The sequence below is a fragment of the Caretta caretta genome, chromosome 11, assembly GCF_965140235.1.
Source record: "Caretta caretta isolate rCarCar2 chromosome 11, rCarCar1.hap1, whole genome shotgun sequence".
Lineage (NCBI taxonomy): Eukaryota > Metazoa > Chordata > Testudines > Cheloniidae > Caretta > Caretta caretta.
Genome location: NC_134216.1, coordinates 18,460,428 through 18,484,290, shown reverse-complemented (window position 1 = coordinate 18,484,290; position 23,863 = coordinate 18,460,428). Strand labels below are relative to the sequence as shown.

General features: G+C 38.2%; 1 protein-coding gene across 9 annotated transcripts in view; it reads left to right on the top strand.

Annotated features, from left to right (window-relative positions):
• MAP3K19 (mitogen-activated protein kinase kinase kinase 19) overlaps positions 1-23,863 on the top strand; it is a 40,094-nt gene that overhangs the window by 434 nt on the left and 15,797 nt on the right. For 2 of the 9 annotated variants that reach the window (XM_075117790.1, XM_075117789.1), the window contains exons 1-6: positions 37-1,279; positions 2,573-2,971; positions 16,008-16,254; positions 17,617-17,982; positions 19,475-19,722; positions 20,967-23,453. In XM_075117790.1, the coding sequence (XP_074973891.1) occupies positions 21,231-23,453 (2,223 nt within the window). In that variant the 5' untranslated portion in view covers positions 37-1,279; positions 2,573-2,971; positions 16,008-16,254; ... (1 more) ...; positions 19,475-19,722; positions 20,967-21,230. The other 7 variants (XM_075117784.1, XM_048869201.2, XM_075117786.1 and 4 more) reach the window with 7 other exon arrangements.

Genomic DNA, 23,863 nt, shown 5'->3' with positions numbered 1-23,863 from the left:
TTCCTACACCCCCCCCCCCGCAACACACACATCCTTCCTGAGAGACGGCCCTGCCCCTCCGCTCCGTCCCTCCCCACACACCCCTCCTGAGGGACAGCCCTATTCCTACACACACATCCCTCCTGAGAGACAGCCCTGCCCCTCCGCTCCGTCCCTCCCCACACACTCCTCCTGAGGGACAGCCCTATTCCTGCACACACATCCCTCCTGAGAGACAGCCCTGCCCTTCCGCTCCGTCCCTCCCCACACACCCCTCCTCAGAGACAGCCCTATTCCTACACACACATCCCTCCTGAGAGACAGCCCTGCCCCTCCGCTCCGTCCCTCCCCACACACTCCTCCTGAGGGACAGCCCTATTCCTACACACACATCCCTCCTGAGAGACAGCCCTGCCCCTCCGCTCCGTCCCTCCCCACACACTCCTCCTGAGGGACAGCCCTATTCCTGCACACACATCCCTCCTGAGAGACAGCCCTGCCCCTCCGCTCCGTCCCTCCCCCCACACCCCTCCTCAGAGACAGCCCTATTCCTGCACACACATCCCTCCTGAGAGACAGCCCTGCCCTTCCGCTCCGTCCCTCCCCCCACACCCCTCCTCAGAGACAGCCCTATTCCTGCACACACATCCCTCCTGAGAGACAGCCCTGCCCTTCCGCTCCGTCCCTCCCCCCACACCCCTCCTCAGAGACAGCCCTATTCCTGCGCCCAGGGCAGCGGCACAGAGAGGTGGACGCCAGCTTGGATTCTCTGCAGGAGCTGTCCCACAGAGCATTAAAAGAGGAGATCATGCCCACCTGGCTCTTGGTATAGAAGCCACCTGAGGTCCGACTCGTTGCTGTGCTGCCTAAGGAGGAACTGTCATGCCAGGAATCTGGCAGCAGTGCCATGGGGGGAGAAAGGGCCAGGGAGTGAGATGCTAATTGTCACTGAGTGCATCTACAAGCAACTTAGCAGCAGGCTGAGACTCCAACTTACAATTCTCCAGACAAAATGCCCAGTGGACAGTTGCCTTGGCAACAGCCTGTAAACTAAACAGTCTGCTTGTAGCAGTGGCTGCCTGAAGGATTTTATTCTAGAAGAATTTGCTTTAATAATGGGAACACAGTTGGCTACGCAATCTGAAGCTTACCCAGAAAATAAAATCAAAGTACACAGAATCACTGTGTGAATTAGCTGATATCCAGTAAAGAGGGACAGCTGTGACCTAAAAAATTATATTTAGCTGCTCTTCGGATTGGTGTCTCTGTTTCAAAACTTGCTCTTTGATACAAGCTCTAGGTAAGCTCAGTGTTTCAGCATATTTTACAGAACCTATTATTTTCAGTTATTATTTATGGAGCTCCACAATTATGCATGGTAATTTACAATAAAGTAAAAAGACAAAATCTTGAGGAGATCACCATCTAGTTATAATCTTACAAACCAGTTTAATGGGATGCATATACTAATGTACACCAAGAGAAAGTGTTGTGCAGTGATTAGCATAGAGGATTGGGAATCAAGAGTCTTGACTTCTATCCCAGTCTTTGCACTGATTCACTGTGGGACCTTGGGCAAGTCACTCACCTTCTCGGTATATGTTTAGCCATGTTTAAAATGGGGATAATACCTGCCTATCCCACAGGGTTGTTGTGAGACTTAATATTATTGTGTTTTAAATTTTATGCGATCCTTGGATGAAAGGTGCTATATAAAAGTGCAATTTGTTATAAAAACTTGAATTTCATCTAAGATAAATCCCTGGGGATAACTATCAACAAGTCTGTAGAGGGTGCTGTGGCACTTGTTCTAGCAATTATGCTTTCCTGTTAGTTAATGGAATAAGGGCCTGAGCCTGCTCATCTTTAACAGTACACGGTAGGAAAATTCTTATTGAATTCAATGGGAGTTAGATTGGGCCCAACATTTTCTCAGTGTTTTGTTGTTGTTGTTGTTGTTGTTTTTGTTTGTTTGTTTTTTAATGTTGTGACATTAGGCAGTTTTTCCATTCCCATCAGTTGTGCTGTGAGCTCATCTGAAAATAAAATAAAGGGAGATAAAATAATGAGATGTATAAAAGATCTTAGTTGCATGAAGCAGAAAATGAACTCTTACTTTGCCACTTTGACATTTATTAAGCTAAAGGTATGTGTTACCTTGTATGATGGAATCCATAATGTAAAACAAAACAAAATCAATGTTACAGTTAATTAGTGGTTAGTCTCTGTCCTCCCCACCCCCACCCCACCTCACCTCACCTCACCTCACCTCTTGCGTGTATAGCTAGGCTGAAAAATTTAAACATACTATAAAAATGTATTGTATTTAAGGTAATTATTAGGGCTTAGTTAGTGTGATAAAAACTTTATAAGGAACACTGTGAATATTATTATTATAATTTATTAACACCAACAATGCAAGCATTTAAGAATCTCTACCACAAGTGGAATAATTTAATCTTAAAAAAAATATTATGGAACAAAAAAGAGAACAATAAATTATTCCAAGGTTTCCTTTAGGTAACTTCAAAGATTGATGTGGAGATCATCATCAGCAATATTTCTAAAGTTTAATCATTTCTCCGAAACCTAGATTTTCAGCACCCTGAAACTGGAAGTACAACTCTGATCACTGCAGCTGAAGAGAATCTTAAAGTTAAGTATTTACTACCCAATACTGCAAATGTATATTGACTTCATCAAGGCATATATTCAGGTCCCTTTTTCTCTGGTTTGTTAGATGCCTTCTACTCCCCAATGTTATATAAAAGGAGAGAGATCAAAATAAATCAGTAAAAAACAAACATACCAAAGTTATCACCTCTTTATAGGTCTCCCAGCATGTCTTGTGTTATCTGTGTCTGTCTTTTAGATTGTAAGCTCCTCATGGCAAGGGTTGTCTTTGTGTCTTGTATAGCATGGAGGATACTGTCAGTGCTCACAATAATAAAATGAATGTGCCCCTGCCTCTCCACATTCAGTGCTCATCCTGGTGAGTAGTTAAAATGGAAACTTCTTTATCCCTCTTTCTATGGTAGACACAGTCTGGGGATATGTTTTGCCACACAATACATGAGGAGAGTTATACAATTAGGTAGAGAAACACAGGAGTTGCTCTATTGGAACAGATGAGTGGTTTAATCTGGTTCAATATTTTGTGTCTCTGACTAATTCTAGATGCTTCAAAGGAGATTATAACACTTGTTAACAATGTTCTTAGTGGTGCATTACTATACTATGGGAGAAATTCTTTCCGGACCATCATGGAGCATGTGGATTTTACTACAACCATTTAAATATATCCTACCATGACCTGCCTCAACTATGTTCTTCAATATCATCCTCAAAATTCAGCTCTTCCTAAAGGCCTGCAGATTTTAGTCTTCAATTCACCAAGCATTATGTAACCCAACAATTGAATTTCTTAACTCTAAAACATAGCATTTTTTTAAAACAAAGAAGCCTTAAAAAAAAATTGAACAAACTCTGTGTTCAGATTAATTGTTCAGTCACTCTGTTCTTTATTGCATCTTATCTCTTCCTTCCTTTGTACATTTTCCATGTAGATTATAAATTCTTCTGGTAAGATATTATTTTTCATTTTAGTCTTTACTGCACCTAGCTCACTGTTGGTGCTAAAAATAAAATTAAAAAAGTGGAGTCTATTTTTATTATGCACAGCTAATACTTGTTGGAAACTTACTAGTACATTTGACTCACTATCTTGCTGCAGTGAGCTCCATGGGCTAATTATATAATGCTTAAATTGGGGCCTTTGGATGTACTCCCATAATATTTACTAATACTATCAATATCTTCTTTTATTTATTTTAACTTGTAATCTTTTAATTTCATTCCATATCCTTCAGGTTTGGAAAAAATAAACAGAAATACCATTAATTATTTATTATTCAGAGAATAAAAGGGAGAGAAACCATCAAGCCTATTGCAATCAAATCCATGTAGCACTGCTGTGATTAAGATTATTTTTATTTTAATAATCAGACACTTGTATGAGGTTTTACATCTTCATTGTGCTTTAACTTATCCTCACACCACCTCTAACAGTTTGTAACTCTAACTTCTTTTGTGATCTTTGTGTAATCATATCCCTATTATGGCACTGTAGATTGTTGGATTTCGCTTGCAAAAGGAACAGATATTCTTTTTAATGATAGCAATGAGACAGCTGTCCCTGTGGTAAAACATCATGTGCACGAGAAATGTCTGTCAACTGTAAACAGTCCATATTCCCCAGGTGCAGTTATTGTAATCAGCATGGCAAGGTGACCTACACCTCCTTCAGCACTTACTGGTTAGTTAAGTAGAGGTTTCATTGTACTTTTCTTCCTGTGAATGAGCCTAGTCAAATATCTCTTCGTGGAAAAACAGGCTCTGATTCTCCATTTGGTTAAGACTATTTTGTGCCCCTGGGAGCTATGCTGTCATGGATCATGGGAGGTGAGTCTAGCCAGCCCTTAAATAACAGAGGCATGAGGCACCAAACTGCAATCCCCATGAGGTATAGGGGCAGCATTTCTAAATCAAAATTTTCAGTTTAAACCAAGTTTTGATTGATATTTCAGTGTTTGAATGAAATTTTTCAGCTTTTGATCTCTGATTGAAAAGTCAACATTTTCTCCGTAAAGAAACTCCCAATATAGGGACAATGGATGTGGCATTTAAAATGTGCAGAATAATTCACTCAAAAATTAACGTGTTTATACAGGCAAAAATCCCATTGACTTCACTGGGGCCAGGATTTCTATCAATATTTCCCGTGTTACTGTGTCATGCCTAGCTAAACCCAAATTCTTACCTTAGAGTTCACTCCTGCAAGATGCTGAACACGCTGGCCCTGATCCAGAAAAATATTTAAGCACCTATGCTTAACTTCAAGTATGGGAGCAGTCCTACTGACTTCAGCGAATCAGCAAGACTGCTCATGTGCTTAAAGTTAACAGTGTACTTATGTGCTTTGCCAAATTGTGGCCAATGTGCTAGCACTTTGCAGGATTGAGCCCCTCATGCTAATATGTTCTAGATAACATTTTGTCCTGCCATGAGTGCAGGGGACTGGACTAGATGCCCTTTCGAAGTCCCTTCCAATCCTATGATTTTATATACACAGCTGTGATATAAGAACACAGATATATAGATGCACATACAGGCAGTTTGCATTGACTGCAATGGGAATGACATACACATGTATGAAGGCAGCATTTAGGCCACAGTAACAAATGTGAACTGTGAATCTAGAGTTTTGTTTGTCTCCTAAAACTGCACTGCTGGTCATTTCTTTTGGATCTACTAAACGACTTGTCTACATGGCTTGGTAATGCTCTACTGGGATGTGATTTCTAAAACACACATGAATGTGTTTGATCTAAGGAGACCGAGATGTTGAGCTTTAAGATAGTGCTGTTTGAAACAGTACGAGGTTAAAATGCACTAAGGAATCTTTAGTCTGCACCAGCAGATCCACATGGACCAATTAATGTGCAACTCACTAGCGTGCTTTAGAAATCACACCCAAGTAGAGCGCATCACCCATCATGTAGACAAGTCCTAAGTATAGTTACATAGTTGTTCCAGGAGTAGAAATATGTAAATACATAATTGCTGCAAACTATGAGGTATCATCTACAGTACTAAGTTCCATTGTAATTAAAATAGTTACATTACATTGGTCCCCTGTAACTTAAAGCTTTGTTAACAGTTTACACAAGCATGTAGCCCTTTGTTCCTAATTTTATATAAAAATGTACAATAAGGTACAGAAAATACATTTATAAAGCACACAGAAACAATAATATTTTTTGTTTTAAAGGCATCTGAAAAGTCTCTGGACATAAATTTTTCAAATCAACATGGTCTGGCTTTTGTAATGCTGGCTGTGAGAAATGTGGATATATTTGAAAATCTTGATATGTGAACAAACCATAGACCAGTAGAACTTCTAAAAGAACTGCTAACAAATCATTCATAAGTACTAACAAATATAACCTACCAAGAAACATATTTTCAAAATTCATAATGAAATTTTGAAATACTGTAACAGCATAAATTAGAATATGGAAACAGTTGCTTAGGCGCGGTTTAATCTCTTTATGATGAAAAGACTCATGCTTGTGACACGGAGATCTATAAATATCAAATTATATCTAGAGCTATTATTTGGGATTCCTGAGGGGAATCTCTTTTGAGCCCTCTCTTGTAGCTCCTGCTGGTAGCAGTATCCGTGTCCAGGGTCTACAAAGTCAGACTACAGTTAGCACATAGATCGGTTTTTCAGTTCTTTAAACTACTGTTATATCTCATCTTTCTTCAGGTCTGAGTGATGCTTTTAGCAAACTTTCACAAGCTGAATGCTGCAAAAACAGAGCTATTATTCTGTCACCAAAGCTCTCAGTATTCTTCTTACACTTTCCATTGCTGATTGTGCAGTTGTTTCGTTTAACAATATTGTTTACTATTTTTATAGCACTTTATAAGTGAAAAGCATGGTGCAGCTATTAACTAATTAAGCCTCACAATGTAGCAATAAGGTAGGTGAGTAAGTATTATTAGCTCCATTTTATAAACAGGGAAACTAAGAAAGGTAAAGTGAGTTGGAAAAGACCATACAGTGAATCAGCAAAGCTATGATAAGAATTTAGAACGTTCTGTTTCCCAACCATGTGTGCATTCCTATAAATCCTCCTGCCTTACCAAGAAAAGTGTAGTTTTTTTGTTTTGTTTTTTAAGTCAAATACTGTGCTAAGTTGTGCACAAGTTACAGCTCATAAAACACAGTACAATTATCTCAGCAATAACTTGAGGTGGCAGTAGGGAGTGTCCTATGTGACATTCATCTTCAGACTGTGCAACCTTAATTCTGCCCGTGTCTGTAGGCAGCATGATAGTCTTTAATGATGTAATCACATTTATTTTTGCCACAGGACATCTGCCTCATTTAGTGGACACAATGGACATTGCTCACTTAATGAGCATATATTGATTATTTTTTTATATTCTTCACTGATCAGTGTGTGGCTCCATATCTTATTTACTGTGTGCTAAACAGTGTCATCCTCTATGTGGACCAGTATTAGATGGACTTGAGACACACATTACCAGTGGGTTTCACAGATGTTTGCTGACAGCATGCGAATGGTGAGACTTGGGAATCTTGGATTCCATTCCATGCTCTGGTGGGATGTGGGCTGTAGTAGGCACAGACTCTTCTGCCTATTTCCCACATGCTTGACCCCTTTTGCTTCATCACCCCCAGTCTGTCTTGTACCAGTACTGTCTCTTTCCCATCCCATTTTCTTAATCTACCCAGTCCCAGTCTCCACTCCTCAGGCTTCTGATCCCAATCCCACTCTCCTTGCCCAGCTTGTCCTAGACTCCCCTTCAAAGTTCTCTGTCCAAATCCTAATCTCTCCTCCCACTCCTAGTCTCTCCCCTTCCCCACATCCAGTCTCTTTGCCCAACAAGTGCAAGTTTCTTTCCACCCCTCTCCAGTCCCAGACTCACCAGACTCCTTGTCCCAATCTACTCCTTTCTGTCCCGTGGTCCAGCTTGTACCCCCTCTGCATTTTAATCAAACAACTTCTTCCTTCATGTTGCTTGGATGCGATAAGGGGCATCATTGAGAGCACAAGAAAGATAGGCTCCCTGCTTTTGGTGCCACTGCTCAGCCTTTCCACATGGAGCAGCCATACCAGGGAACATCCAGCTTTGCCCCTGTAGCCCTGGGCTGTCTATAGAGATGACACATGCAATCTGAAGCAAGTTCAGTGTACACAGAATCTTTGGAAATTTTTTCTGTTAAACTCTAGCAAGTCTCTCCTGAGCATGTGCAAATTGTGATTTTCCAATAGCTTATAGTTTAGCCAAATTTGCATGGCTTATAAATTAGTCAAATAGGGATAGCAAAAGGCACATCCCTGACACAAAGGCTACCTCCTGCAAAATTCCAAGCTCAGGCTCCCAAGCATGGGGTTGTAAGAGCTGTTACACTGAAAAGTTGCCAGATTTTTTTAGCATGGGCAAAACAACATATTTTTCCCAAGCCAATTTTGGAAATGGCTGAATTTTTTTAGCTAAAAAATTTCAGACAATTTCAGCCTGAGGTAGACACTTATGTAAAATTTCAGCTCAAACAGTTACATTTTGGCAAAATTATAAGTAACTGAAAACAGGGTCTTATAGGGTATATTTACACAGACAGCGGCCGCGAGCCTCCAAGGCAGGGTAGACACCCTTGGTCTCACATTACAGCACCAAAAATAGCTGTGTAGACATTTCAGTTTGATCTGGAGTTAGGCTCTGGGACTGAGGGAGGGGAGTGGGCTTCAGAGCCCAACCTCCAGCCCAGTCCACAACCTAAAAGCACTGGCTACACAGCTATTTTTAGCATGGTAGCATGAGACCCACAAGTCTGAGTCTGTTGACCTGCATTTGGAGACTCGTTGCCACTGGCAGCGCAGACATAGGTGTAATGAGAAGTGTCAGGCAACCTTAATAACAGACAGCATTACCTGCTCTGCCAATAATGAATAACTAAAGTTTTTTGAGAACTAGTCTACCCCATGGGGTTTATAAAGACTCAAAGAGAGGGTGAGAGCTTTCTGCAGCTAAGGAGTTGATTCTCTCCATTATGCAACCTTTGAATAATCTATTTCTAAATAGTAAGCAAAGAAATAAATAGCCCTATTTAGTAGTAGTACTTTTTTATTCTAATAGGACCTGATCCTGCACACTTAAAGCCAATAAGAATTTTTCCATGGAGTTGAATGGGAGCAGGAGCCAACCCATAGTACCCAGATAATATGAGATGTTCTTTAAAAATGCATAAGATAAATAAGATATTATTTTAAAAAACACATTTTGGCCAGTGCAAACCTCCCAGAGTTTAAGCGTGAGTGATGCACATATAATTGTGGTGTGGTTGGAGGGTTTTGCTGCTCCCATATTTTGCAGCTGCTCTACATTTTGCAATGAAATCCTAGCTCTATTGAAGTCAATGACAGTTTTACCGTAGACCTCAATGGACAAAGATTTCCTCCATGTCATTCAAGGCTGTAAGTTTTGGTGCTCCATGTATTGTCTGGTAAGGGGTTGGAGACCCAAACTTATATGTACCCCATTAATGACAAATTATTTGTTACCACTATACTACTTTTAGGAAGAGGAATGCACAAACACTTTCTGAAGACCAGAACTCAAATTCTAGCTCAGTGAGGACTGAAAATAAATATGGTGATCTCATCTTGGCTACTGTTTGCTCACTTCACAAAGCCACCATACAACAGCCAATCTCTCCTCACTCAAGTGCCAGCATTGGGATAGCAGCTACATGCTGTAAATCATGACTAAGATGCACTGTCAGAGTAGTATGAAGAAATTCGCACAATGCCTAGCTTATATATTAGTGCTAGTTGTCTCTCACTTTCACAAGCAAAAAATTCACTTAGGACTTGATCCAAAGCCCACTGAAGTCAATGGAAAAATTCTGATAGACATCACTGGGCTTTGGAATAGACTCTTAAATGTAATGTCAAATTTTACTCCTATTAAGACAATGTCAAATGTCCCTGTAGACCTTGATGGGAGCAAATGGGGGCCGTTAAGTACTGAGCACCTGCAAAACCTAGCAAAATAAGAGCTGCAAAGTTATACTTTGAATTCTCATTTTAACAGGTGTTTGTTTGTACCTTAAGATGCTGTACTTTCTTTATATGCAAGAGTCCAAGTAATAGCAAAATAAAATCTGAAAAACTGAAATTTGTAGCATCTTTGAGCATGCTAGTTTGCATCTAAACTTTATAGAACATAACTTTGCATAGTATTTCTAGACTTTGTATTAGATATTAGTCTATGTATTAGTCACATATTTAGATAAAATATAATAAATATTTCTGGTCATTAGATATCATTGAGTTTATTCTTTCTAACTTACAGTTAAAGTCTGATATCTTTTAATAAGCTATTAAAGATGAGTTAGGGTTTCCTTTTGCAGAAATACAAGCTGAATCATTCATTGACTTTTGTTATAATACAAAGATTCCTTTATCCAGAACACTGGCCACCACTGAAACACAGAACATAATCTGTCAGAGTATCAGAAGCTGTGAGGTAAGGTGCCTCACACTTAAATTGTATCTCAATGGAAAAAAGAGAATAGAAAAGTGGAAACTGGGTCTTTTAAAGATTAATTTTTTGGTAGGATTTTTTCTAAAAATCAAGAAAGTAAGAATTTATTGATGAACTATTATAGAAATAGCTTTAAAAATAGCTACTGTATTTTACAGGTTGCCCTTTATGAAAACATAGGGCTTTTTTTCATCATAGTTTGTTCATGTTATAAGAAAAAGGATAGAAAATACTTTTTCAGGCCAGTCTAACTTTATCAAAATTATTTTATTCAGCAGTGAAATAAGTATATGCAGGAGAACAAATATTAATTATGTTTTCCATAAAATGATCTTGATAAAATAAATTATCAATTTTATATTGAATAGAAATATATTTCTCATAAACCTGAATACAAGCAACAGCAGCTATTTAAGTATGTCTAAAATGTATTTCAGTTAATTTATCTGATATTTCCAAATGTAAAATATAATTTTGTATTGTACTCTGTGCAATGCAGGGCTCTACAGTGGTGCTTTATATTGCCATATATTTAAAAAGTTAAAAAATAGATGAGTTATTGCAATGATAGTTTAACCCAAGCTTTACAGTGTTTTGTTTTTATGAACACATTACAGCACTGAATATTATTTAAAACGGTGAATTTTAATCTGAGTTACTAAGTATGTTCACAGAAAGGTACCACTTATTCATTATTTGTGAAACTTAGGGATTTCATTTGATATTGCAATAAAAGAAATAGATTTCAGGTAGCATCAGCAGCAAATACATTTTTTAATATTAAGTTGTTTTCTTTTTAGTCTGGAACAAACTTTTGAAATGCATTTTTTTGGCGTTTTGTGCTACTGCAGACAGAAAATGAACATTCTTGTAAATATACTATATGTGAATTAATAGATTGAACCATCCAAACCTTCCCTGGAAAACAAAAGTTTACTGTTAGTATGTGAACAGACTGGAAGAGTGTGGCATTTGTGTCTTGATTAATAACTACCAGGCATATTGTGTTCAGACAGATGGCGGGCACAGAATGCCAAAGTCAGAGATCAAATAGCAACTGATGTAATGACTAGTAACTTTTGAACAGTTACAATTTTATAAAGAAATAGCACAATAAACAGAGAATTTACATCCACGAATGTATCTTCAAAAGCAGGAATGTTACAAAATAACACTGCTTGTAAAAATATCATTAAATCGTGAATTTATGATAAAGTAGATGGAGGTTGATATCCTGCCGCTACTGAAGTCAATGGGAGTTTTACCATTGTTTTCAGTGAAGCCAGGATTTCATCTTGAGTGTTTATTAACTTAATATCTGTTGCTCTGTTATGAAACATGCTCAACAAAGCTTTGAACCTATGGTTAAAAAGAAATTAGTCTTGTTGTAGATCCTTTCCTACTCAAGGTACTCAAACTGCTTCCTAAAATCAATGAATGAAATGCCTGATCCAGAGGAAAGACTCCTATTGATGACAATAGGCTTTGGATCAGGCTGTAAATGATGATGTAGTAAGTATATTAGCTATTGTGTGTTCAGCACCAGCTCACATAAAGTTTTGGACTTAGACCCTATTTTACCAAGAGACAGTGTTGGCTCAGGCACCAGGGAGTCTGGTGGCACCTTAAAGACTATCAGGCACCAGGGTTATCTCTTTTAGAAAATTTCCATCGCTGTACAGTAACATGCACCTGGAAAGACAGCAATAGACAAAGACTTGAATGTTTCATCAGAAAGATAACAGCATTCCTCCCAGAACTGTACTGAACTGTCAGCAACAGGTATGAACCACATTTCGTGAACAGATTTAAACCTTTGATTTCTGGACCAGAGATGAAAAGGATACCAACAAAACAATACTGATTTTTTAATAGCCTCATTCAACAAGTCATATATTGGGGCTTCCATACTACATGGAATATTGGTTCTGGAGTTTGGGAGAGGATGTTCTATTCTCAGTACCTTGTGCAGAATTCCAACATATTTTGCAGAGTCAGGCCATAAGATATTAAGTTACATGGAATCTCTTTTACATCCACTTATGTTTTGTTAAAATGTGGGTAACACTTTTGCAGTAGCCTAGTTTCTGATGCTGAAATGACAAAATATAATGCTGGGGAGTCCCTTATGTATTTCAGGCACAACCAACACACTCACAGGAACACACACAGAGACTGGAGTCTTTGGTTATGGGTAGCGTTTATTGTAGCAGCAGCTCAGCTACACCCTGCAGAAGCATAGCTATACCACAGTCATTTCCCTCCCACATATTCCGAGGATCGAGCTCAGTGGTTCTCTTGTGTTTTCCCTTTATTGTAATCATCTGCCCTCCCCCTCCCTAGGTGGGAAGTCCTGGTCTCGGTGTTGGCCCAATAATTGCCCTCTAATCACCCTGCTAAATCCCCTGCCATAACCTTTGTCGCCTTACAAGGGGCTGTTTTTGAGCACTTGGCTATTTTTTTCAGTGAACACCTGTAGGCTTGTGGTTTGGGGTTTTTTTCCCCATGTTCGTCTCTGCCAGCACTTTACCAGGCAGACTCGATGAAGCCTAGAGATAACTCCCCACATATAAAATATTGATTTCTCCGTCTAAAATATACACTTTTGCACCAACAGTTATTTTATGTGTTGCTTTATGTCAGTACTGTAATTTCTGATAACTGTAGTGTCAGCTTTTTTCAGGTGGTCTGCATTAACTTTATGAAGTGTACATTATTTTATGATATTTAACTGCTGTACAAAATATTTGTTGATTAAAAGGAGAGAAATATATTGAGTTTTCCTTTGTGGTAGGTTATATTAAATTCTGAATTTAATATAGACTTTTTAATTTATGAAAGATTTATATAGGCAATTCAAGCAGAAAAGTGGTTTTAATTCTGTTTTGTCTCACAGTCATAACTTGTAATCAGGAATACTATTTTCATAGTATGTTTTGAAAAAATGTTTTTCAAGCACTTTAAATCCCTAGAAGGTGATATATATACAAAACACAATGCTATTAAAGATAAATTCATAGTGATTTTATTAAAGATAAAGTCCTAATTTGTGAACAACTATACAATGGCATTTTTAAAAAGAGAAATAAATATGAATTTTGTATTATTGGTCACTGAACTATACTGCTTTGTATTATTACAATAAATATGTATTGTTGCAAGTTGTGAAACTCTTGTAGCTTTTCAAAATGCAGATAAGATACTGAAAGAAATGAATCAGTCATACAAAATTCTAGAAACAAACAAACAAGTAATCTTCTTTACAGTATTAATACTTATGTTATAATCAAGTAACCAAAAATGAGAGTAAAGCAAGAACTAGCTAATAGTCTGTTGGGTAGAAAAGGATTCCTTTCACTCAGTGACAGGTGCATTATTGTACAACTATGTGTGTTTCTTCATCTTTCTGAAGCATCAAATATTGGACATTGTTGGAGGCAGGATACTGCACTGGATAGACAAATGATTTGATCTCATATGACAAAATCTTTTTATTTCAGCCTTCTGTACAATTGAAAACAGACAACTATCGTGCCATTAATCAACATATGACTTTGGGATTAATGTAGAACTATATTTTTCTAGACTCAGATTCAGTTGGTTTCATTGTTTTTTTTTTATCATTTTGCATTTCTCACTCTTCAGGGTGAGATGACAGCAGCATCTTTCTGGTCCAGATAGTAGCTATTCTCTGTGGCAATTCGTTAGAATATGGTGCACTCTGTAAGGCACAGATTTTCCTTTGGCTTTTATCAGACCCTTCCATGCTTTTATACAATGGTTCATAAAAAAGTGTGCTAGAGACAGCAAATGGAGACTGAGATGGGGAACACAGACAATGGACAGAATTCAAAGGGAAAATGCATTGTTTGTGCATCCTGGGCAGTATGGTCTCTCACGCCCATGGTGGCTTGTCCATAGCCTCATGAACTTCTACTAATAGCCAATCCACTGGCACCATTGCCAACCATTACCAGAGAGCATAGATGGCCCCGTAATCATCAGATCCATATAATAGAAAGATGACTCAGCTTTTTCACAGTCTTTAATTTTGCAAACTGCTTGTTCACAATATCCATCAACCACCTGATTGTTGGACCAAAACAGCATCTTACCACCTACCTTTACCCTGTAAAAATACCCTTCTGTTATAAGGTGGAAGCTCTTCCAGGTAGCGACTGTCTTTTTGTTATATATATGTCCAGTGCCTAGCACAATGGATCTGAGGCCTCAAGACCCTACTGCAATACATACAATACATAAAATAAGTAAAACTCCTCTTCCTATGACTTTCATCTGAAGGCTGCGGTCATAACGCTGAGCAACAGCTGTGTTTATAGTATATCCTGAAACTCATGTCAGAGGTGCCACAGAACACCTGCTCACCTGGATCAGATGATATGCAACCTGGGATATCCAACCTGGGTATGCAACCAGCCATATGTCAGGTCCTTCTTAATTTCCTGAATAATGGGAATGCAATGGTGGGTACATTTGACACCAACAATGTCTGTGACCAAACTGCTGCAAAAGGCCTTGCCTGCAGCCACTGCCCTACATAAAGTTCCTGAAGGTTCTTAATCTTACAACCTATCCTTTCCTAAAGCCTTGGCTATTATTTACAGTGGCATCCTCGTTTTGTACAGGGTCAAACAAGCTTCACTTACCATGGAATCTAATTCTACCCAGAGGAATCATAGCACTGCATAGAACCTCCTTTTTGTCCCTCACCGCAGGAATTCTTAGCTCTGTTGGCACTGTCTGTAATGCCCCCATTAGACACTGACAAACTTGCCTTTCGTTCTTTCCTCCTAAAAGGAAACAGGGTGTAATGCAAGATCCATTCCTTTTCTTGCCAGCTTTTTCCTGTGATGCCAAATGAAAAACTTGTCAAAGGTGTCAAAGTCAGAGGAAAAACAGGAGTATTCAACAGGAAAGACTTTCTGCGCACAATATTCCCAGTATGTCATGTCTCAAGCCACTGTATACCAATTGAGAGCAGAGAATCAGTTTCAGCAGGATTCAGTTACCACTCTATAGTCAAGTTCTGCCTTTATCTTTAAGAAATCCCAGGTCATTCAGGTATAGCACAGTAAATCATTATCTCTCTCCTAATTGGTCCATAGTTTCAACTCTGTGCAACATCTGTAATCTATAGAGTATCTGAATCTGTGCCTTTTCCCAATTGCATACTATTAGATCCTCCTCACATCTAGCCAAGAATATAATTTCTTAAAGAGTGGTGGGGGGAAGGAATCCAGAAATTTTGGTAAAATTGTTGTCAGAGATATTTCAAGAGGGATAACTATGTTTGTTTCACAGATGCGTCTGAGGGGTGGGAGGTGTCCCCCCCCCCTTTTTTTTTTTTTTTTTTTTTTTGAGAGGAGTGGAAGGGAGACAATGACCACAGGACAATCTGGGTAGCAGAGAAATGTGCATAGAGAAAAAAGACTTTGAACTTTCCTATGTTGCAAAAATTCTCCCTTCCTCTCTGTTTGGGAATATTGTAAAGGTAATACTTAACTTTATGTGGAGCTGAGAAAAGAGCCTTGCCCTATTATATAGCTAACAGCAGTGGGTTTGGAAATGACTTGTTTGATATCAGATGATAAGAGAAAAGGAATGTGTGCAGTGGGGTACATGTTGATGGAAATAAAATTTGTGAGCTCACCCCAACGAATCTAAATGCCTGGATGAAAATGAAAATTAGTGGCCAGACAATGTACTTATTGCATCTCTCTGTAGATACAGAAAGACTCCATTGGGGAAATTGAGGAAGAGGTTTTGTGTGAAGTTCTTAGTACAGTACCAAGAGTGTGCTAAGACATGAAGGCAAAGGCCCTTTTCTAAGGAGTTTAAACAGTTACTTTGGTTTTGCCTTTTAGGCAGGTAGCATCAGTGTCCAGACTACGGCCAAATGAACAATCTGCTTCTTTTCCAAATGAAAGACAGAATTCAAGATTAATCAGTATACGTCATTACCTTTTTTCTTGAAGAAAGAGGAAAACATAAGACACCTGCATGATTTTGAGCTCAACCTTCTGGTGCAAGGAACTTGCTCAGAGTCTAATATTTTGAAGTCCCTTATAGGATTAGCTGCCCTTCAAAAAATAAAAGTACAGATTCAGCAAAGTAAGTTACATTTTAAAAGTTATTACTTTTACAGTAAAGTTATGTATTTCTATAATATAGACTACACAAACAGGATCCAGTCAAGTGGCTAAGCCTCAAAATTAGCCTTTTGTTGTCAAATTTATATTTGGTCTTCTTCCGGTTTGCTTGCTGCCTTCTTCATGTTCAGTATTCTTTAGTCAGACCACCATCCCTCTGTCTTTTTGTGTGTAGTGTATCTGTGAATGAAAGAGACAAAGAGGAGCAATGATAGTCAAACACAAAAAAGAAACAAGGGAGAATTAGGTTTTTCATCTTTTTTCGTGTTTAGTCAATGTGGTCAATCTTTGGGTGAAATCCTGGCCCTACTGAAGTCAAGAGTAAAATTCCCATTGACTTGAGTGGGGTCAGGACTTAAATCCTTTGTTTTATTTCCCCTTGCATTATCAATTCTAATTGGTCAGTTTAGCCACAACAAAGGACATAAGGACATAACAATGGCCTTACTGGGTCAGACCAATGATCCATCTAGCCCAGGATCCTGTCTTCTGACAGTGGCCAATGCCAGGTGCCCCAGAGGGAAAGAACAGAACAGGCCATCATCAAATGATCCATCCCCTGTCATCCACTCCCAGCTTCTGGCAGTCAGAGGTTAGGGACACCTGGTTGCATCGCTGACCATCTTGGCTAATAGCCATTGATGAATATATCCTCCATGAACTTATCTAATTCTTTTTTGAACCCAGTTATATTTTTGGTCCTCACAACATCCCCTGTCAACGAGTTCCACAGGTTGACTGTGTATTGTATGAAGAAATACTTCCTTTTACTTGTTTTCAACCTGCTGCCTGTTCATTGCATTGGGTGACCCCTGGTTCTTGTGTTATGTGAAAGAGTAAATAACACCTCCTTATTCAGTTTCTCAAAATCATTCATGATTTTACAGTAGAACCTCAGAGCTACGAACACCTCGGTAATGGAGGTTGTTCATAACTTTGAAATGTTCGTAACTTTGAACAAAACAATGTGGCTATTCTTTCAAAAGTTTACAACTGAACATTGGCTTAATATGACTTAATACAGCTTTGAAACTTTACCATGCAGAAGAAAAAATTCTCCTTTTAACCATCTTAGTGTAAGTGAAACAAACACAGAAACAGTTTCCTTACCTTGTCAAATCTTTTTTTTTTTTAAAAACCTTCGGTCTCTGCTGCTGCCTGATTGTGTACTTCTGGCTCCCAATGAGGTGTGTGGTTGATTGGTCGATCATCTTTCCCCTTAGTCATTTCTTTTCCAAGCTGACAAGTCCCAGTCTTTTAATCGCTCTTCATTTGGAAGCTGTTCTTTACCCCTAATCATTTTCGTTTCCCTTCTCTATACTAGGGTTGCCAGGTGTCCGGTTTTCGACTGGAACACCCGGTTGAAAAGGGACCCTGGCGGGCTCCAATCAGCAGGCTTCCTACCTGGCTCTGCGCGGGTCCTAGAAGCAACAACATGTGCCTCGGCTCCTAGGTGTAGGCATGGCTAGAGTTCCAATTCTAAAATTGCTTTTTTGAGATGGGGACAACCAGAACTGCATGCAGTATTCAAGGTGTGGTTGTTCCATGGGTATATATAGTGGCATTATGATATTTTCTGTCTTATTATCTATCCCTTTCCTAATGGTTCGTAACATCCTGTTAACATTTCATTTGTTTTGATTAAGGGTTAAATAGATCTGATCTAAAGCACAACAACAAGAGAACTGAGGTGAGATGTAATTTTATGTGACATTAAATATTAAATTGAATACTGTCTTCCAAATTTCACATTATTTCTAAATTTGAAATGATAGCCCGTACCTAAGTGCAGTACAGTGCAGTAACAAAACTAAAGTGCAACTATTCGTGGAAAAACTACAGTATATGTATCTGCTCTCTGCTCAGCTTTCCCAGTATAATAAGAATTGCCAGCTCTATTACACAATGGTTTATGCAGAAACAAAATTGCCAGCTAAGTTATGTCAGATTTTTTTTGTGACATAGAAAGGTGTGGAACCTTTAAAAAGCTGTGTATGTAAGCATTTCAAGTATGTACACGCTGGATATTAAACCTCCAATTTACTGGTGCTTTTTCTAGAATCAGCACTTATTTTTCTAGTTTGTATAGCAATTTAAAATTGAAAGCAAGCAAACCATGAAGAATACATCTTGATTTTCAGATAACTGGTTGAGCTTATAGTGCGAGCGACTAGAAAAAAAAAGTCTTGCAAACTACTAAGCGGATTTAATGTGGAAATTCATGATGAATTGTGAACAGGAAATAGTATAAACATTTTTTGCTTGCTTTTCTAATCATAGCCACACTTTACTTGTTAGACAGGAATCATATCATTCACGTTCCATGCAGCTTCCAATGCTTTAGACAGATAAAGTACACTGTATCCAAGAAAAAGAGAATCTGCTGTTTATGTGTATGCATTAATAGCAGTCACCACATAGGAATTGTCATACTGAGTCAGACCTGTGCTCCATCTACTCCGATACCAGATACTTTAGAGGAAGGTGCAAGAGAACCTATAATGGAGAATTATGGAATAAGCTGTCCATAGGGAAAAGTTTCCTCCTAACCCTTATCAATTAGTGATGGTTTTAATGTCTTGAAACTTGAAGGGTTATATCCCTTCTAAATATTATTTCAGCCCTATTGAATATCACTGTGGCTATTCTCCATTTTTCTTATAAATATCCAATCCTTTTTGAAGACTGCAAAGTTCTTGGCCTTACAGTATATTTAGTGGCAATGAGTTCCACAGGTAAACTATGCATTGTGTTAAAAGTATTTGTTTATCATTTTGAATTTGTCTTTCAATTTCCTTCACTCTCTGCTTGTTTTGGTTTATTATGAGAAAAGGTAAGGAGAAGCATGACTTACCTTTTTTACCACTCATTATTTTGTATATGTATACCATCTCTTTTATTATTCTTCTGCTCTGTAAACTAAGCAGTTCCAGCCTTTTCAGTCTCTCTTCATACGGACCTCTTTTCATAGTGCTAAACATATCAAGACTGTTTATAAATTGATGCTGGGAAACAGTAAGGAACCTAGAAACAAATTTTATACTGAATCATTTCACAAGGCATGAAAGAATAAAAGTAAAAAGTGCTTTGAAAAGGAACAATTCAAATTACAGAAGATATGTAAGGAGATAATTTGTTCAGACTCAGTGTGGTTTAACTATTAATTTTATTTCATCCCTTAGGTTATACTGACCTCTAGAGCCACAAGAGTTGGGATAAATCAAACAATCCAGATAAAAGGTGTGCAGGCTAAAAGAAGAAAGAGCGTGCCAAAATTCTGAATTTTAAAGTATAGAAATTGTTCCTCACACCAGCACAGTCAAACCTTGGTTTGCCCAATGGGACAGACACCAGCACTATTTTTAAATTATTGCATACAAATGAGCACATAGTGCATGCAAATAACCACTAATTGTTTCTGTGGAATTGGGTAAGTTTGTGCATTTATTTGGATATCAACACACAGCATATTCTTTGAGCTCATTTTTTCTCCATATCCTACCCCACGTACACTTTGAAATATACTTTGGGCCAAATCCTCTTCACGGTATTCATGTAAATAGTCCAAATAGGAATATACTCACATAGTTCTCCAAGCGCTGCAGAATAATACATATAGGATAGTTCTACCTACAGGGAAAAAACAAAAAAATTTTTTTACACACAGTGTGGGCAAACTGGGTAACAATAGTTTGACCACTCATTGTAAGTGAGGCCTAACTACAGTGTAACAGGTGAAAAAAAAATTGCTTCAGTCTAAGCAGGCCTTGTCTATATAAGGGACATTTAAAAAAAAAATCCATCTAGTGCTACTACCATTCTGCTGCACTAGTGGAAGCCCTAGGGTAGGCAAAGCTCTGGCAACTTCTGGCATATTTACTATTGTGTCAATTAAATCATGTGTCGATATAGTGTGGTTTATGGAAATTGGTGAGACTAGACTGGACACACGGATGAGCTGCACTGTTTCAGCTGTTTAAGGTTATAGTAACAAATCTGTTGAAGGTCTGGAAAGAATTTTCTGCATGGATAAAACAGCTTCAATTAAGACATCAGACTTCTATAGTTTTGTGGTTGAAAGCTTTTTTTACAGCTTAAATTAGATTTATATTGCATGGCATCATGACTATTAGCATTACTTGAAAAATCACTATTTACAATACATTCTTGGAACCAGAATAAAGACACAAATTTAAGTTCAAGGCTTGTTCTCTCATTGGGAAAGTGCACAGCAAATGTCATAAGTTCTGGGTTATCAAAACACTGATTATCTTTTGAATTTTTACAGCAAACACACAGAAATCATAGCTCAAACACACAGTTAACCAGTAACATCTTATGATGATTTTTATAAGTGTGTGTACAAGGGCTTACTATTTTATTTTGAGATATGTAGTGACGTGCTTCTTATCAAATAATTCATCTTTCCCTAGTGCTAAATGCATAGAAATACAGAATGAGATACACATATCAAATAGGTCATTATAGCTATCAACTATCTTTGCATTTTATGTGTTGATATTGGACCTGAAGTTGAGTTAATACTGAGAATTTGCCAAAGAATACAGTTGGGCATATTTTCTTGCTTAAAACCATTGGGTATTTCTTCAAAATTGTGTATTTGATCTCCCAAATACAAAGCATATTACTAATAGTTTGTTCTGGAACTTACAGTTTCACCTGGCACCAGTGACATTTCAACCTATAAGAACAGTTCAACTTACTCCTTTACAGGACAATAAAGTCAACACAAACACTGATAGCAACAATATTTTGAGTATTACAAATTCTGTACCTATACCTATAAAACCATATATCAAACTTTACCAGCCTCAATCAGCCAACCCGTAGCAAAGGCAGGCTAAAAAGTCACCAGAACAGGCTCCTACTAGTGTTTCTGATAGCTCCACTTCAACAGGAAACCTGGACTCATTCCGAATGGATAACTATTACAAATGCTCCGGAGACTTGAAAGAACAAGCAAGTGAAGTAAAATTAAAATGCAGTGAAGCTGATGTAAGTATTAAAACTGAGCAGGCTGACTTTGAAAAATATCAGCTTTCAATAACCTATGAAAATTCAGATATTGTGAACACAGCCAGTGTTTTTGATGACAGTCATGCTTACTGCAACTCAAGTGAAGTGACAAACATCAAAGAGAACTGTGAAATATTTGCAGGTCAGTGTCCTGCATCAAGCAATGCAGACAGTGTAAGAGCTGGAAACTGCGAGAGAGATTTAGCACCAAGGAGTGCGATTAGAACTTATCTAGAGGAAGTAGATGTTTCAGGGGTGATCCCCGCTCATAGCTGGTGTGCGGATGTAGACACTGTGAATGCTGTGCTTGAAAATCATGGTTTAGACTCAAGCTGCAAAAATGAAGTAGTAGAATCATATCATATGCTAGAAGATAAATCTGTAACTAAAATCATTCCGCACTTTTCTGCTGGGAAAACAGAAAACAGTGTTTCTCCAGTAGTCTTTGGAACAACTGAAAAAATAGCAATTTCAGAAGCAACGGTAACAAAAATCAATAAACTGGTACCTCTTGTCCATATTACACTATCTGAACATGAGCCACCTAGGACACCGCAGGTTGCCAAATGTCCCACCAGAAAAAAGGATGTCATCCGTAGCATGCCTCCTAACGTGAGTTACAGCTTCAACATACTTGCTTACAAAGAAAATGACAATAAAATAAAAACTAATAGAAATAAATCTGCTTCAAAGACTAAAATGAGTAGCAAAGTACCTCAAGATTTCTCTGTTTCTGATGAGAGTTCCACAAAATGTAACACACACAATACCAACCTCAAGAACCAGATTTTCCCTTCTGTAGGACTGTCTCATGTGGAATCTGAGGCTTCCTCAAAGCTTCATAAAAAAAGACCTCAGATGAAGAACTACCATGTTCTTCAGAGTGCTCAGAAATCTAAAAAGCAAATATTTCCTTATATCTGCAAAAGTTCAAGCAGCTTAAAGAAACATGTTACTCCACTTTCTGTTCCACGAACACAGCCTGCCTCAGATTTCTTGAATCTGAAATATAGTGACATGTTCAAGGAAATAAATTCAAATGACAAAGGCCCAGGGATTTATGAAATGTTTGGGACTCCCGTATATTCCCAAGTGCGTGGACTTGGTCAACATGAAAGCAGATTTTACAGGGAAGTTTGTTTTGCTCCACCTGGGAGATACACTGCTAATAAACGTAAATCTAACTGCACTAATGAGAGAGACAGCAGCAGAATAAGAAGCACCCAGAAAAGAACACATTCTAAACCCAAGAACACAATTGCCATTAAACAAAAGCACAAAGACTTAACACCAAAAGACAGAAGTTCTGAGTTAAGAGATAGCAACACGGAGCTGGATGATGTTGTAATAATTTCTGGTCCAGATTGGCAAATAAAGACTTCAAGGAGCATGCCATTGTTTGATGAAGATGAAGGTCAGCAGTTTCTGTTTTTGGAGGAGTTTTCACAATTCACTAAACAAAATGAAATAATTCTAAATTCAAACTTGTCAACTATTAAAGAAGTCCCTTTGGAGCAGTCTTCAGATAATAGAGATGTGGCTAACAATCAGATACTTGCAACCAATGTCCACAATTTTTGGCAGGTTGATGATAAACATCATTCAGAATGTGTTGCTTTAGTGAGCAGTTTACTAACGACAGATCACAATAACAAGTGTGTAGTCCAAGAAAGAGTGGATATGGATGACTCCATGAATCTGGAAGCAAACCAGAACTACTGCAAATCTATAGATAAATATGAAGCACTGTTTGCATTGTCTTTTCCAGACAGAGCAGACTGTGCATCTTCTCAACGAAAACTAGATCAGAGTTGGACACACATGTCTGAAAATAGTAATTCAGAAAATGCATCAACTCAGCAGCCAACAAACCAGACTTTAAATGCTGTAAGCCCAGTTTTCCAGACTTATCAAAACATTCTGGACTGTGCAGATAATGAAGAACTGACTGATGAGTTGCTTTGTTGCCTGGCGGTAGAACTGCTAGCACTTGATGAAAAAGATACTGCCTCTTCCAGAATACCTACAAAGAATACAGGTTCTCAAACACAAAATGTATTTGCTAACGAAGAAAGAGGCAGTGTGAATGAAGATGACAAAGTAGTAGCAATTGCAGAGGAACAGGTAAAAACAAATTTCCCATATCTTGCTAATTGTTTTCCCATGCTGTAGCAACACCACCAGCATGGAAAAACCGATGAGCCCTCATATTAGTCAAGCAGATCGTAGCCTGTCCACATCCAGAATTTTTGTGCCCAGTTCATCCTCATCCTGGTGTGCAGACAGACTTGCCCTTAGAGATTTTCCAAAACTAGAAAACTGTATGGTTAGCCTACACTCCTTTGACTATGTAGTCACTTTCTCAGAATCTCAGTAAGCAATTGGGATCAGCAGAGTATCCATCTTGAAGACCAACAGAAGTGACAAATAAGCCTGACCAACAGTGACAATATTCCAGGATGAAAGGAGTAATTATGGAGAAACTAAGATGGGCAAGGCTAAAATAATGAGCAGTGATAAACTAGGGAAATGGG